This window comes from Haliaeetus leucocephalus, unplaced genomic scaffold (genome assembly GCF_000737465.1).
Source record: "Haliaeetus leucocephalus isolate CR32 unplaced genomic scaffold, Haliaeetus_leucocephalus-4.0 Scaffold696, whole genome shotgun sequence".
Classification (NCBI taxonomy): Eukaryota; Metazoa; Chordata; class Aves; order Accipitriformes; family Accipitridae; genus Haliaeetus; species Haliaeetus leucocephalus.
The window spans coordinates 1550368-1565921 of record NW_010973132.1 but is presented as its reverse complement, the minus strand read 5'-3'; the positions used below and the strand labels follow the sequence as shown (position 1 = coordinate 1565921).

The 15554-nt window shown below is 38.7% G+C and overlaps 1 protein-coding gene across 3 annotated transcripts in view; it reads left to right on the top strand.

Moving 5' to 3' along the window:
- Positions 1–379: 379 nt before the first annotated feature.
- Positions 380–15554, top strand: part of MGA (MGA, MAX dimerization protein) — a 51988-nt gene continuing 36813 nt past the window's right edge. For all 3 annotated transcript variants that reach the window (XM_010580062.1, XM_010580061.1, XM_010580060.1), the window contains exons 1-6: positions 380–1674; positions 7578–8508; positions 8862–8949; positions 9093–9188; positions 13848–13976; positions 15426–15524. In XM_010580062.1, coding sequence (XP_010578364.1) covers positions 611–1674; positions 7578–8508; positions 8862–8949; positions 9093–9188; positions 13848–13976; positions 15426–15524 — 2407 coding nt within the window. In that variant the 5' untranslated portion in view covers positions 380–610. The remainder of the gene's footprint in view (positions 1675–7577; positions 8509–8861; positions 8950–9092; positions 9189–13847; positions 13977–15425; positions 15525–15554) is intronic.

Below are 15554 nucleotides of genomic sequence, written 5' to 3'. Positions count from 1 at the left end.
AGAAGTCCCAAACACACAAACTCAGTCTTTTTCAATGAAGAAATTTTGGGGAAATGCTTTTAACTTTTTTTTTTTCTTTTTCCTTTCTTTCCCCCTTTTCATCTTTCAGGAGTTTGGGATCTCTAGGAACTCTTTCTGGCAAGAGCAAATGATTTCTGCCTTTGTGTCAGAGATGAAGAGTTGAGGCAGTATTAGAACAAAGAGCACTTTGAAATATCAAGCAAAGCAAGGAGTCTTCTTGTGGCAAAGCGTTACATGAAAACGCAGTTTAAAGATGTCATAGCCCCCATGTCTATAAGGCCTAAATTATATACACACAGGCAACCTTGATTTGATATATCCTGATTGTCCTAAATTATATACACACAGGCAACCTTGATTTGATATATCCCAATTGTGTTCGATTTTATAGTACTGATTATCTTTTAAGTTTTTAATGTGGAGAACTGTTACAAAAAGGATTTCTCAGGAGACTTAATTTCTTTCTTAGACTGTATTTGAATAATTTTGACAGGTTTTTCCTTTTTTCCAGAATGGTGAACACACACAGAAGATTATCAGAACTGTGCAGAATTTGCAGTTGATTTGAGAACTTGTAAGAGTGCTCATCATGGAGAAACAGCAAATTGTCTTGGGTAGCCGGGATGGTGGGACTGTGTCTGGTGCAGCACCTGCTTTTTTTGTAATCTTGAAACAGCAGCAGGGAAATGGTAAAGCTGACCAAGGAATCCTAGTAGCAAACCGTGATGCTTGTGCTCTCGCCAGCAGTGTATCAACTCCAATAAAATCCAAAGTCAAGACCTGCCTCCCAGCTGACTGTGTCTCAGGGGGCATTACCGTCACCCTAGATAACAACAGTATGTGGAATGAATTCTACCATCGCAACACAGAGATGATTCTGACGAAGCAGGGGAGGCGCATGTTCCCATACTGCCGATACTGGATTACAGGTCTGGATGCCACTCAGAGGTATATCCTAGTCATGGACATATCCCCTGTGGACAATCACCGATACAAATGGAATGGCCGTTGGTGGGAGCCCAGTGGGAAGGCAGAACCGCATGTTCTCGGGCGAGTGTTTATTCATCCAGAATCTCCTTCCACTGGCCAGTACTGGATGCACCAGCCCGTATCCTTCTACAAACTCAAACTTACCAACAATACCCTGGACCAGGAGGGTCATATAATCTTGCATTCTATGCACCGTTATCTGCCACGACTTCACTTGGTGCCTGCAGACAAAGCTACAGAAGTCATTCAGCTCAATGGCCCTGATGTCCATACATTTACCTTTCCACAGACAGAGTTCTTCGCAGTTACAGCCTACCAGAACATCCAGATTACCCAGCTGAAAATAGATTACAATCCTTTTGCTAAAGGATTCAGAGATGATGGGTTGAATAGTCGACCTCAGCGTGATGTGAAACAAAACAGTAACTTAGAATTGGAAGCAGGTGATGTTTTTAGCGCTGCTAGCATTCGTGGTCGACCTGCTGAAGTTGACGCATTAGATTTGCATCAGAGAAGTTTAGATTCTTCATTCATTGGTCAAAACCCATCAGACATTGATCTGGACAAAGAGTCCTTTAATGCAGAAAGGGACTTCCTGGGTTTCCTGGACACTGACCTGTCTTCGGGTGATGTGCCAAAGCTAAAACAAGAAGTCTCTGAAAGGTGGGTTAACATTCTGTTTTTAGCACAAATACTGGTTGAGTGGGGTGTTTGGTAAAACATTAAATAATAGGATGCTCAGTATACAGATTTACAGCTAAAGGTTGCCTGACCTGAAATGACAGAACACTTAGTATTATTAAAAGCTTTTTGTTGCTTAAACAGTTATCTTATCGGTTTGGACTTTCTAATGTGTCTGAAGAGTGTAAGAGTTCAGTATTTTTTCGTATTTAACTCTCTTTGTAAAGAAGTGTTGAGGGATTTCTCTTAGCCCTCTTGGTATTTTAGAAGACTAATTTTTCAGAGTTTTAAACAGACCACATTGCAGTCATCAAAACACTGCCTTTCTTTTTAGGGTTGCTTACCACAGCGACATGCTGTCTCTGTATCTTCAGTTTTCTTTAGTGGGCGTGTGAGGATGTGTGGTGTGTATGGTTATTTAGGTTGGGTATGTGTAGGTTTGCTACGAGGCAGTTGTAACTGGCAGCACACCACTTTTTTGTCAATAGCTGTTTGTGTGAATTCTTTTATTCCACAAAGTGGGATGAGCTAACCTGCCTGTTGGTAGTCAGTTGCCTTGTTTGCTATGAGGTAAGAGAATCTGCACCTACAGAAGTACTTCAGAATAACTGTTAACACTGTTCAGCCCTTAATTTACTCTGTGGTAATTTTATGTCTATGTCCTTATCCAGTATTGACTTTTTGAACCGTTCCATTCATATCGCACGAACAGTAGTAAAGCAATCTAGTGTATATTGAGACCCTACCCATAGTACCGAACCTTCTAAGCAGTGAGTGTTCGTGTTGGTAAACCAAGCCTGGCAAAACCTATTATTTTACTCCACTTTCACTTAGTTTCCAAAATCTAAACAATAGAATAGAGCAGATTTGGTGAATAGTTAGTCTGTGTCAAGAGGTGCTAGAAATACTTCAAACCTGAGAAGTGATTTAAAAAAATAACAAAAAAAGGAGGTTTCTCTCCTGCCATGTTTCTTTATGTCTGTCTGTGAATACCAGACTTAACCTGCCAAAGACTTACGTGACAAAAGCAGCCTTAATGTAGATCAGTACACACAAGAAATTATTTAACTGCAGGATATCAGGATAATGTTAATGGTGTAATTAGAGGTCAGTGCTTAGAGGAAACAAAGTTACACAGTTTGTTTCAAAGGCTGTATTGCTATACATTGTGTGTTTCAGAGAGGACAGAGGTTTGGTGGATGGTTTGGGTTTGGTTTTTTTTTTTTTTCCTTGCAGAAAGCATCTCCTTGCCTTTTAAGTAACTGAAAAAACTTCAGATTACGAAGTTCTCCATTCTTTGAGACTTTATTGAGTTTAGTTGTAATAATTCTTAAGAATACTGGAATTGCTTGGGGTTCTAGAGTGCCCTAAACTTTCTTTTGCAGTATTTTCCAGTGTCAGTGTATTAGGAAGAAGAACATCTTCTAGACTTCTCCAAAAATACTGTTTTAAATTCTAGAGAAACCCATCTTGAAGACTGAAAGTACTTATCTGATTTCAGAGAGGATGGGCTTTCTTTAGTTCCTAAGAATACAGCGTGGAGAAGTGTTTAGATAACTGTGCATATTGGAAGTAAAACACTAAAACTCTGAAAATAATTACTGAAAGGTTTATTTTGTCCTCAAAGTAGTTTTTCTTTCTCCTTGGGGTCAGCTGCTGTTGAAAAAGTTAAATTTTTGATCATTTTGTTTGCCTGAAGAGGGTCATTGCAGCAAATTATTTGGAGAACCGTTTGAATTGAATGACTTGGGTTTTTTTGGTTCTGTTCTTTCCCAAGGAATAAAACCCATCATTTTAAGGACTCAAGGACCTTCCTTAAGAACAGATGATGCAAATTGGCAGACTTAATTTCTTTTAGTCCAGAGCATGTTAGATGCCTTCCCTGGTTTCACCTCCGAGACAATTTATTTCTGAAATGTGCTAAAAGCTGCACAGACAGGGAGAGACTGGAAAGGGTTTTTCTCTATTCTGGGCTTGGAAGCGTCTGTCATTTGATGAATAAATGTTACCACAGTCCTAGAACTACCCTTAAGCATTGTCCATCTTTTCATTTTATGTTCTTATAATCCATGTGAAAAAGTCAGATTCTGTACTTGGAAAGAGAAAAATTGATCCCATCCAAGAACTGTCGTCTTATGTACTGGAGTTTTTCAGAACATGAGTTCTCCTTTTTCCTTCAGATCTGTTCACAGTGTTTTCATGCCATGCAGTTGAGATCTGTTCATAAATATGTCAGCCTTTCAAGGACGGTGTTGAGCAAGTGGTATTTTTCTTTATCAAACTAGACATGTTAATATTTACATATTAATCAAGACTGGGTGTTTTTTTTTTTTTTTTTTTCCTGTCACAGGCAAGCTATTACTAGTACTTGATAGGCACTATCTTGCTTTTATGCAGGATAGTGATTTCTGCTGAGTTTGGATTTGGGTGAGAGTCAGAAGTTGGGAACTGCTGCCTCTTAGATAATGCTCACTAAAGGAAATGGAGTTCCTAGTGCTGCAGTATCTGATATTTCCCACCAGTGCTCAATTTTTCTGATATTTTTGAGAATGGAACTATGTAAAAGGTTGCATATACCTGAGAATAATTTTAATCTTGAGGTATTAGCACACTTTGGAAATACAGGACTGTTTTCTTTATACAAGGTAGTATGGTTTTTTTTCCTGTGGCCTGGTAGTATGTTTAGTTTCATCAGGTGGATTGTAAAGAAAACAAATGTTTAATGTGTGTTGTGGACACTTCTATAGGAATGTTTATGCCTGGAACCACTCAGATGTTGGGGCCATGGAGGGAACCACAAGCAAACTTTATGGGTTCTTAAGTGTTGCAGGCTAATGTACCCTTTCTCCCTTCCAGGGTCTTTTGAATTTTCTGCTTCAAAAATACAAATACTGTGGGATTTTTTTTAATGTTCTGATAGCCTTGTTTTTCTAATTTAGTTGTCTTGTGTTTAGCCTGACAGTTTACTTTTCTTCTCTCCTTGCCTTCCTTTTGGAAGAGGAAGGCAAGTGATCATCCTTCAAACCTCAGCCACAGATTGCTGTGTTAATTACAAAAGAAATCAGATTTTTTTTTTTCCATGGTATATTTTAAAATGATCCATAAAAAAAACCCCATATTTGTCAGTACTTTCAATAAATGAGCAGCTAAATGGTTTTTAATTTGGTAAAATGCAAGAAAGCATTTTCTCTGCTTTTACTGTTTTATTGCGAGGGTACCAAATACATTACTTGGGGTATAAAGAAGTTTGCTTAAATATGAGCATTGTTCCATATCAGGTGAAGAAAGAGCTAGTTAAGACATTATTTCACCATTTTTACCTGATCTCAGATTAAGCTGTGGATTCTGAGAGGACAAATGTGCATGATTCGTCCTCCCATAGGATATAGGAAGGGCAGTTTCTGTGACTGCTTATGTTGCACATAACTTCACAAACTAAGGGCCAAATGAAATTACTTCAGTGCTAAAAAGCAACTTTTTTGTTGTTTGAAAAGTTGATAATTGCATCTGAATTTATCTAGAAAAATGCTGCTCAGCCTTTTGTGCAAATACTTGATCTTCTCATACATACGCATACATGGGTGATACTCCAGCCACCCTTGTCACCATCTGGCTTATGGTTGCAATATGCAGAGTAATGTTTGTGTCTAGAAAATTCATTTTTTTACAACGGGGGTTCTTTGTTTTGGATACTGTCCAGATCCCCAATAGAAAGGTAATCCTTAGCTTGAGTATACATCTTCCAATAGATAAAGGAAGATGGCTATGTAAGTCTAGGCTTTAGTGGGCTTCCAACTGGAAACAGTAGAACTCAAATGAGAAATTTATTCCTGGCCAGCAAATTTATTAGGTTTTTTGTCTCTTTATTTTAGAGAAATTTAAGGTAGAGGAGCAGATGATTTAGATCTTAATAGCATTGACTCTAATTGTGGATCTGCTGTAGTGAATGAACCTCTAACTGTAATGTGACAGGATTTCGAGTTGCCTATAACCTCTAAGTGGATTGTCTTAGAATTTCTTTTACAGTAAACTCACTGAAGAAGAAAGGCTTTTTAATCTTACATTTGACGTTCTTAATTAAATGAATGCTAGAAATGTTCTAATAGGAAACTCATTGGCTAGAGAAGACAGTAGAAAAAACAGGACTAGAATGCCACTCTCCCACTGCCTGCTATTCCCTCACAAGGCAGTTTTTTACTTCAAGCTTAATTCTGGTTACTTAGCATCCTTCTGAATTGCAGCAGGTTTTCTAGATAGGGTCTGTCTTGTTCTTAGGAATTTTATATGTAAATATATAAATCTGTGTCTTGACTGTCTGCTTTCTGTTTTAACACTGCAGTCTTTCTTCATTAGGTGGAGACTCCCAACTCCATGTTGTGACTCTTGTGTGTCCCAGCTTTTCTCCCTTAAGTATGTCCTCAGTCTATACAAGGCAGAAGCAGCCTCTTCCTCCACATCTGCCCCTCCCTCAATCCCAGCCAGGGGTTCAACAGAGCACAGTCATTCTTAAAAGGGGTGGCGATGGATAATAATAATAAAAAAATACGCACTATATATACATCTATCTATCTATCTCAATATTCCCTTTATATATAATATATTATTATTAAAATAATGTTTTTTATGTTTGAAATTATGTTAGCATTAACTAACATTAACAAATACTGTTATTTTTAATAACATAAGGTTAAAAATTTGAATAATAATTTAACATAATTAAAATAGGATAGGACAAGGGCTAATGGCTTTAAACTGAAAGAGGCTAGATGTAGATTAGATATTAGGAAGAAGCTCTTCATTGTGAGGGTGGTGAGGCACTGGAACAGGTTGCCCAGAGAAGTTGTGGATGCCCCATCCCTGGAAGTGTTCAAGGCCAGGTTGGATGGGGCTTTGAGCAACCTGGTCTAGTGGAAGGTGTCCCTGCCCATGGCAGGGGGGTTGGAACCAGATGATCTTTAAGATCCCTTCCAACCCAAACCATTCTATGATTCTATGAAAATTATTTATAGTATCTTACAAAATATATTTAAAGGGAGTATTAGAATACTGTCTGACATGTTTAGTAAATAGGTTCTGAGTATTATTTTCTGACGTTTGTTGTGGATATGAGTTTCTGGTTTCATATCTTAGCTGTTTCCTCTTATGATGAGGAGCCAGCTTCTGATGCACTTAAAACTGACTGCAATTTTTTGACTGATTTGTCTGTCCCTCAAAGAAGCCCATCATTGGAGTGTAACTGGCTGCACTGTTAGTTTTCAGTATCTAGTGCATGGTGTGTCAAATTCTGGTTAGGTTAATACTCAGCCTTAGTGGAAGGTGGAGCATAATTCAATAGGATATTAACATTCTGTAAGTGTTTGAACAACAGTTGAATTTAGCGGTTGTCTGTATGTGGCTTCAGGATGAATTAACTAAAACTTTAGTTAAATCATGTAAAGTGAAGTGCATTAAGCGCTCACTTGGCTTCTTATTTGCAAGCCCAGTGGCTTTACTATGGTGACTTAATGAGATACACAGCAAACTAAGGCTGATTCCGAGCACTTAAAATGTGATCGCTTAGCATGAGTTCATGCTGAGTCTCAAATAGGAAAAGGTGCAAATGTCACCCTGATATTACTAGGGAAGGAAATTGTGCTGCTGCCTTGAGATAAGAGGTTGGATTGTTTTTAATGATGGCAATTTTTTTTTTTCCTCGAGCGCTTACTTTTAAAAATGTAAGCTTGTAAATGACAGCTTATTTAACAGACGCATGTCTCAGACAATTTTGAAAGTTTTTTACAATATGTAGCCAAGGATTATGGGAGATGATGGAATTTCGGTAAAGGAAGGGATTTGATAAAGATCTTGTGTTGTGTTTTGTTTTTGTCCCCTCCCTCCCACCCCAGTCCCATTGCTAGCAGTTACGAAAGCAGTTCCCGTGTGGCATCCCCATTGGACCCAAATGGACACTTTAATGTAGTCATTAAAGAGGAACCAGTAGATGACTACAACTATGAGTCAAGTATTTGCACACAAGGAATAAGTGTGAAGCAGGAAGACACAGATGAAGAAACTGATGAGTATTCCAACACTGATGATGAAGATCCCATCCTACAAAAACACCTGATGAGACGCAGTGAAACAGATGGAATTGATGGAGAATTCAGGTCTAGGAAGCGTGTGCTAACCAGTCCTTCAGGTGTTGCCAAAGCAAAAATGTTAAAACTGGATAGTGGGAAGATGCCTGTGGTCTATTTGGAACCTTGTGCAGTCACAAAGAGCACAGTGAAGATATCTGAGCTGCCACAGACCATGCTCTCCTCTTGCAAGAAGGAAAAATCCCCTTTAAGTGCAATACTGGATTCCTTACCTGTGTGTTTTGAAAATCACAAAGGCTCTTGCTCAGGCACAGCTACTGTAACTGAGGAGTTAGTTATGAAAAAACAATCTTCTGGGGGTAAAATGTCACAGAAATACTCTTCAATCAGAGAGGCCCAGTGGGGTCTATCTAAATCACCTAATTTTAATCTCAGGGGCTCAGTAAGTTGTCACTTTTCAGCGAAAGAGATCTGTGGAAGAAAAAGGCCTGGCATACTGAAAAATCCTATGTCCCTGAAAGGCTCTGGTAGCAATCAAAACACCCTATCATCAGTTACAACTAAAAGAGGAAGGCCACGGAAACTGAAAATTTCCAAGGCTGGTCGACCACCTAAAGGTATAGGGAAAACTGTAATAACGAGCAAGAACAGCTCTCTTGGGCCTGGGAGTATCCTTCCAGATGTTAAGCCGGACCTTGAAGATGTTGATGGAGTCCTCTTTGTGTCCTTTGCATCAAAGGTAAAACCTAACTGTTTTGAGTAAAATCCAAAACCTTCTATAATGTCTCATTTTTAAGCCCTTTCTACTTATAAGCTGAAGGTATATTTTCTTTTAAACCAAGTTTTGAGATTTATGGCCTCTTTCCAAATCTGTTCTTATCTTCTCCCTATGTTAATCATAACATTTTCTTACTTCTTAGCAACTTGGGGGGCAATAGTGGGATCTAGAGTTCTGTATAAAAGAATGCATGCTTGTTTATTAAACAATCTCATGTTTTGAATGTTTGGGTGATATTTTGATGTAGCCTAGTTTGCATCTAAGTCAGTGTTTTAAGGTATCTTATACTTATTCAAGGCTCTTTATTTATGTAGGAAGCTCTTGACATTCACACTGTTGATAGAGCTGGAGGAGAAGAGTCGCAGAATCTTCAGGCTCCCTTGTTGACTACAAATGATCCAGGTACATTTTTGTATTTTTTGTAAGTGGCTATTCCCTGCAATAAGGGAATTTGTAAAGACACGCTGGAAAATTAATCATTTAAGTCAATTTTTTGCATGGTAAATGTTTTTTATATGTTCTCTCTTTTTTATTTTTTGAGTTAGATTGTCAAGCAAGAATACAAGTACTGGAAAAGGAGTTGATGGAAGAGCTGAAGACCTTGAGGCATAAGCAAGTAATACATCCTAGCCTTCAGGAAGGTAAGCAGGCAGTGTACATATTGTTGCACCTGGTTGTATATTATACTTAATCATACTGAGTTGATAATTTCCTTCTGGATATAATACTGTGTATGCCCAATACAGCTGGGATCTGATTTTGGTTGTTTTTTTTTTTTCAAACGCAGGAAAGTGTACAGGTGTGTATGTACAAATGTGAGAGTATGAAAGGAAATTTCTGTGAAACTGTCAGTTTCCCTCTTGCCACTTGTGGCAATGAGAGAGAATCTGTGGTGTCTGACCCGTTTTTTTTTTTTCTTAGAGGCTTTAAAAGTTCAGTCAGCCAATAAAGATGTTTTTGTTTTCACACGTTCATGTTGCAAACTAGAAGAGGTGGAGGAGGCAAAAGATGAATCCTGAATCTCCATCACCAGAGCAAGAGGCTGCATGTCATTATACACCTCTTGCAGAAGACGCTGAGCCTTCAGACTTCGGGCAATGCCTGTTTCATAATTTGCTAATCCTTGTAGAAAGCAGATTGAGTTGATTTTACTTCTCCATAGAAAATAGCCACTTCCTGGTAGTAGAGGAGCTAGAGATCCAGAAACACTTCACGAAGACTACACTTGCTATGTCTGAGTCTGTATTTTTTTGAGTCACTGTAGATCCAGGTTCACTAGCCACATAAGAGGGCCAAGCAAGGTATTTCTAGCTTGTGATCTTTTATTTATATACAATATTATCCTGAGGTCAGCTGGAAGAAAGTCAAGGATCAACACGGCAGAACTTAATGTTCTCTTTACTGATGATGTTGAAAGTCTTCAGGAATAGTAGTTCTGAGACCGATGGCATTAACATAGGCATCAGAACAGATCATGAAGAAATTGACCTGAATGGAAGTGTTGTACCTTGTGTTCTTGAGGTTCTGGCCCTGAATTTTTCAAACATACAGCTGTAATGCTGTAGGGATTAAGACTCCAAATAACCAGTCTTGACTCTGATACTAGTTATTTTGGGTCCTCACAGAGCTGCTACTGTGAAGAACCCTGGATTGTCTTGAATGGTTTACGCACGGGGTATGAGGAGAACTAGCCTGTCGTTTTTTGCAACCATTTAAAAGAGTGCCTTTGCGTCTTGCTAGTGTTGAGCTGACATTCCTGTCTTCCACCTTGGCAAAGCGGTCATAAGAAGGGTAGTAGAGAACTCTTAGAGCTCTGTGACGTGGTAGGGATGAAACAAGATTATCCATCTCCAGCCAGGTTGTACCTTGGTGGTATAGCATCAGCGTTGACAGTCATATCATGGATCTCTAAATGCAATTTTCCCCTCCCATGATTCCAGAAATAGGCGGGCGGCCCTATTTTCTATTGACCTCACTGGCCAACCTGCCCTCACAGGTCTGCGTGTGTTGTCATATTTCAAAAATGGTAGTGAAATCCCTTGTGTGGTCAGCTGCTGGTGGTGCTAGATACAGCACTAAGCAAATGTTACAGCAGTGTTAAGGCTTTTTAGGATTATAATGTGGGCCTCCTGGAGGTTATCTACCTAAGAAAAGTATAATGAAATTATGGTATGTTGGCAACCACAACACTAGCGAGGACTGTTTTACTCGTGAGATGATCCTGCAACTGGGAACGTGTAAAACCCACATGCTTTTCCTCCAGCTTGTAAATGAGAGGTGGTAAAGTGTGTGGTACCTTCTGAAGGGTGTTGAGCAGTTCACAGATATTACAAAATGGACAAGAAAAGTCAAGCATCAGGCTAAGAAAAAGAGGTCTGAAGAATTTTGACTTTCTTGATGCTTGTGAACGTCATTTCCAGTGTTGGATGGTAATCTGCTGAGCCTGTTAGATGTTGAAATTCAGCAATGAAGAGAATGACCCTCAGCTGTCTAATTTTTAGAGGGAAAAGAAGTTATGTGAAGACTGTTTGCAGCAACAGATGTAATTTGGTCAGGCTGTGAAGTGAATTGCAATACATGTATTTTTGTTGGTAGACTTCAGCTGCTGCATGTGAACTGGAATTAATCTTTATTCAGATTACCTTCACCTTGCAAAAAGTTACAGATCTATTGCCTTCCATTGCAAACTTGAGATCAGGAAAGGAACATGATGTTAATGGAGAGAGGGATTGTTGGGGTTTTTTTCCTCCTTCTTTCTCCCCCTGCCCCCAACATCATCAATAAGACATAAGAAGGCGGCTGGGGAGTGCCTCTAGGCCCAGGGCTGTATCTTTTCCAGCCATGCTGATTCTGAGTAGCACCCTGAAGCTTGGTGCAGCCTCATTAGCCCTCTTGATTCCGATACTTGTTCTCCAAAATTTCTTGGCCGCAGATCGTGACTAATACCTCCTCGTCATCTACCACAAAACAGGCAGAGGCATGGCTCCCTCCTGTCTGGAAGATGTGAAGTGCCTGTTTCTAAATGTGCTTTCACCCATTTTTTTCTAAAAAATGTCTTACTGTTTTTCTTGTCCTCACTGCAGTTTGGCAAGTGGACATAGCAAATGTTAACTCTGCTTTTGGTTTTGGAAAATGTAGTTGAGAAGCTTAAGTTTGTTTTTGAGATTCACTGATGATGTGTTGGGGTTGTACCTGAACCCCACAATGGCTGTTGATTTGTGAAGTTAAGAAAATGGTGATTGAGGCTATCTAGATCTTAGAGGCACCAGGACTGCAGGAATAAGATGCTTCAGAACGAAGGGAATTCAACTTAAGCATGTTAGAAGGAAGGCTCCTGCTGGAGTACTGCAATGCTATGGGATGCCTCTTCTATCTGAGCTAATTTGAATCCCTTATCATATTCCTGGAAATCAAAGGCACTGTTGTCATGCATCGTATTTCAGATTTAGCAGCTGCATCTGATGGAGAGAAGAAAGTTCTTAAGGTTCTTCATTTGCTACTATTTGATTACAGCAACTGAAAATTAGCAGTACTCTGGAGATGATAGAAATCAATAAAAGTGATTGTTCTTGTGTCATGTATGGTGATGTCTGTACTGACATAATACTTACTGTTACCATTTGTTCTCTTTAGGCTGTCTGCATTCATTCCACGTTGCACTTGTTGGAGTCATCCTCTTGGTTTTTGTCTGGGTGTTTTTTACTTCATGATCCTAAACTGAAATAATAGATTTTCTGTATGAGTGATGTTCTTATTTTTGTTTGAGTGTTAAACAAAGCTAGGCTTGTTTTTGAAGATGACAGAATAATTCAAATGTAGTGTCAAGAAAAATAAACTGTGTATGCTTTCCACTTTATTTTAAATACATTTTGAAAAGAAATAGATGGCATCTTGACATTTTGCAGTTGACATGTTTTTATACAAAATGCTAGATTGGCTTGCTTGCTGCTCATTTTCCCTATGTAGATTTGAAAATTATATCTCACTAGACTGTCTTTGATAATGGTATCAGTTTAAACAACAATCTCTGAGATTTGTTCCATGGTGATTGTTTTCAGGCTGCCAGTAATCAGGTCACTGTGTTGCCACTTATGAACATAAATGTGTACCACCAAAACAAGGCTTCTGCTGTATGTGCAAATACTACTTGATGTGTCCTGAGCCTTGTCAGTTCATACATTTTCAGTTTCAAAACTCGCATATTTAATACATGAATTTCAGACTTGTTGGCAACAGGAGCAACATTTGTAGGTTTCTATAGCTAAAAACCAACAGAGATGTTCTGAACTCCAGACTGCGAGCTGAATTTGACTGACAACAGTAATTTCTTGAATTCAGTGTAACAATGTTTTCTGAAAAAGGTACTAAGTCAAATTTACTAGCTTGTTTTTTTCCTCAGCATTTCTGTATCTACATTTGTTTTGCCATGGATAAAAATAGCTTTTGTGACTGGGTAAAGTCTTTCAGTTTGAGTATTTTGGGGGAGTTGATGAAGGGAGGTGTTGTAGGCAGTTAAGCATTTGTGGTGGCATCAACAACATGGATTGTTTAGTTTCTTTATAGCTGTTTTTTCTCCTGCTTTTTAAAAAAAAAAAAAAGTGCCAAGCTTGGAAAAAATATCCTACTGAGATCTGGATCATTTGATGAACTAGTCCTGACTGACTGCAACTGTCTGACTACAACTTTATTTATATCATAATTTCCAAACACACACACACACTTCTTCAGAACTAAAATGTGATTTGCTCCTGGCTCTTATTGCTGGTTGACACTGAAGTGTGTGTGGTATATGTTCTTGCACAAGAATGGCGTTCAGTAGAGAAGGGCATGTGTAGTACCACTGGCAGGATTGATAATTTATGTAGTGACATGAAATGCGAAATAGTCAGCTGAATTGGGTTCAGGCAGTAACTCCAGCCTTCAAGGATGTAAACAGTGCTAACTTCTTCAAAAAACGAACAAACAAAAACTTCTATTGTGAGAATTATTACAACACTGGCACCTTGCTTAATAAATTTCTGTGGAAACTTTAGTAGTAATCAAGAAAACTATGAAAAGTAATTCAATTTTTTTCTTGATTTCCCATTCCCTAAAACACTTTTTAATTCATACCCTCTGCAAATCTAGTATAAGTAACAATTATAGTCACTAATGCTCTTTTTCAAGTCTCTTAAAATGGTGGGCGAATGCTAGAAAAGCCTGTATATAACTTAATGGGTTATTTTTTAGTAAATATCTTGACTTTCTTTTTCCTAACATCTTGCTGCATTGAGACATTTACTGATACTTGCCTCTTGTAGTGGGACTGAAGTTGAATTCTGTGGACCCAACAATGAGCATTGACTTGAAATACTTGGGTGTGCAGCTTCCTCTTTCCTACTCAAATTACTCTTTGTGGAGCTATCCAGGAACCAATCCCAATTCTCCAGGTGGGTAGAATATAAATTTACTGAAATCTCAAGTATTGCCTTTTTATTGTCAATGATCAGAAGGCGGGAGTGGCCATTTAGTTGAACTTGATATCTTAAAGAGATTAAAGCAAGTATTAAAATGACAAAATGTGAGAGCTTCCTTAAATAATTATGTGGTTACTGGCCAAGGAGTCCTGAGTAATTCTGGCCAGATTGTCTTCAGCCTTCCCTTTTTGTGATGGTTGTGATCCAGTAATGGTATCTGTCTAGTGTATTTTATACCAGCATGTTTTGTCTATTGTAACTGGATTTCCTAAATGTAAATGTACACATTAACAACTCGGTTTGCTCAGAAAAAGCCTGAGCAATCTATATTTCTCTGATGTTGCTCGCATGCAAAACAAAAAAAGTTGTCTTTCACAGAGCCGAGTATCAGAACTTTCCAGAAGAAGAGCTTGAGGTGCCACTTGGGGGCTAACCTATAACTTCATGATAATTATTTATTACAAAAGTGCTGACAGATTGTGCTTTTTTTAAACTTATTTGCTATTCAAACAAGTGCATTTCTCATTACACTGCAACTATGATTCTAATACTGTTGGTAGATACTGTTTTTAATAATAAACTGGTTGGACAAAGTATAGGGGTGTTTATCTTTCTCCTACTTAACCTCTTCCTCCTACTTTAATGTTCTGATTACTGTATCTTTCTTAATGTGCTGCTTTTGGGAGCTGATAAAGAGGCAGACGTTGTATCTCAGCTGTGTTTACACTGCAAAAGAGGCAGATTCAATTCAGAAGACCTCAGTCAGCTCAGTGTCAAAACGCAATTATTTCTAGCCTTAGCAATATGTAAAACAGCCACACAGATCCCTATTAGTATTTTTACATTCCAACTTAGCTTCCAGAGCTGATGGATAACTTGACAGAGATGTCGCTGCTTGCCTTCTGTGATTATTCCCTGTCTCTAGCCTAATTGACACTCAGCTGAATTTGACAGAACAGCAAACATTAAATGAAGTTTCTACAGGTCTTATAAGAGTCATTGGCCCAATTGAGAGGAGAGACTCAGATTACTTCCCTCGCTGAGAGAAGTTGTAGTATCAGCTCAAAACCTGCCTGTTCCATTTTAGCCTGCTAACTAGCTGATTCACCCATTTGAGTTTTGGAATCAACTGCTTGCACCATTGCTAAGGAGACTAAAACTGAAAATACAGGAGATGACATCTTTTGCATGGGTAGCAGATGCATGGCCATGCAGCAGAACTTTACAGGAAGCTTGGCTTTGTTAAGTATTTTGTTAATTTAAAAAAAAAAAGGGGGGGGGGGACAAAAATCAAGTCTTTTTATTCAGCTGTTTGATTTACTACAGTTCATCTGTCCCTGAAAAGGAATAAGCAGAGTTTGCTAGGAGATTGACACAATCAAGCTTGGCTCATAAACTGAGGCTAGCTTTCTTCTTTTCCAGATACCGGATTTCCTTTTGTTTCCAGGACAGGAAAGACAAATGATTTCACGAAAATCAAAGGCTGGCGAGGAAAGCTTCATGGTGCTTCTAGAAATGAAGGTAAACCCCCCCCCCCCCCCCCCCCACAAA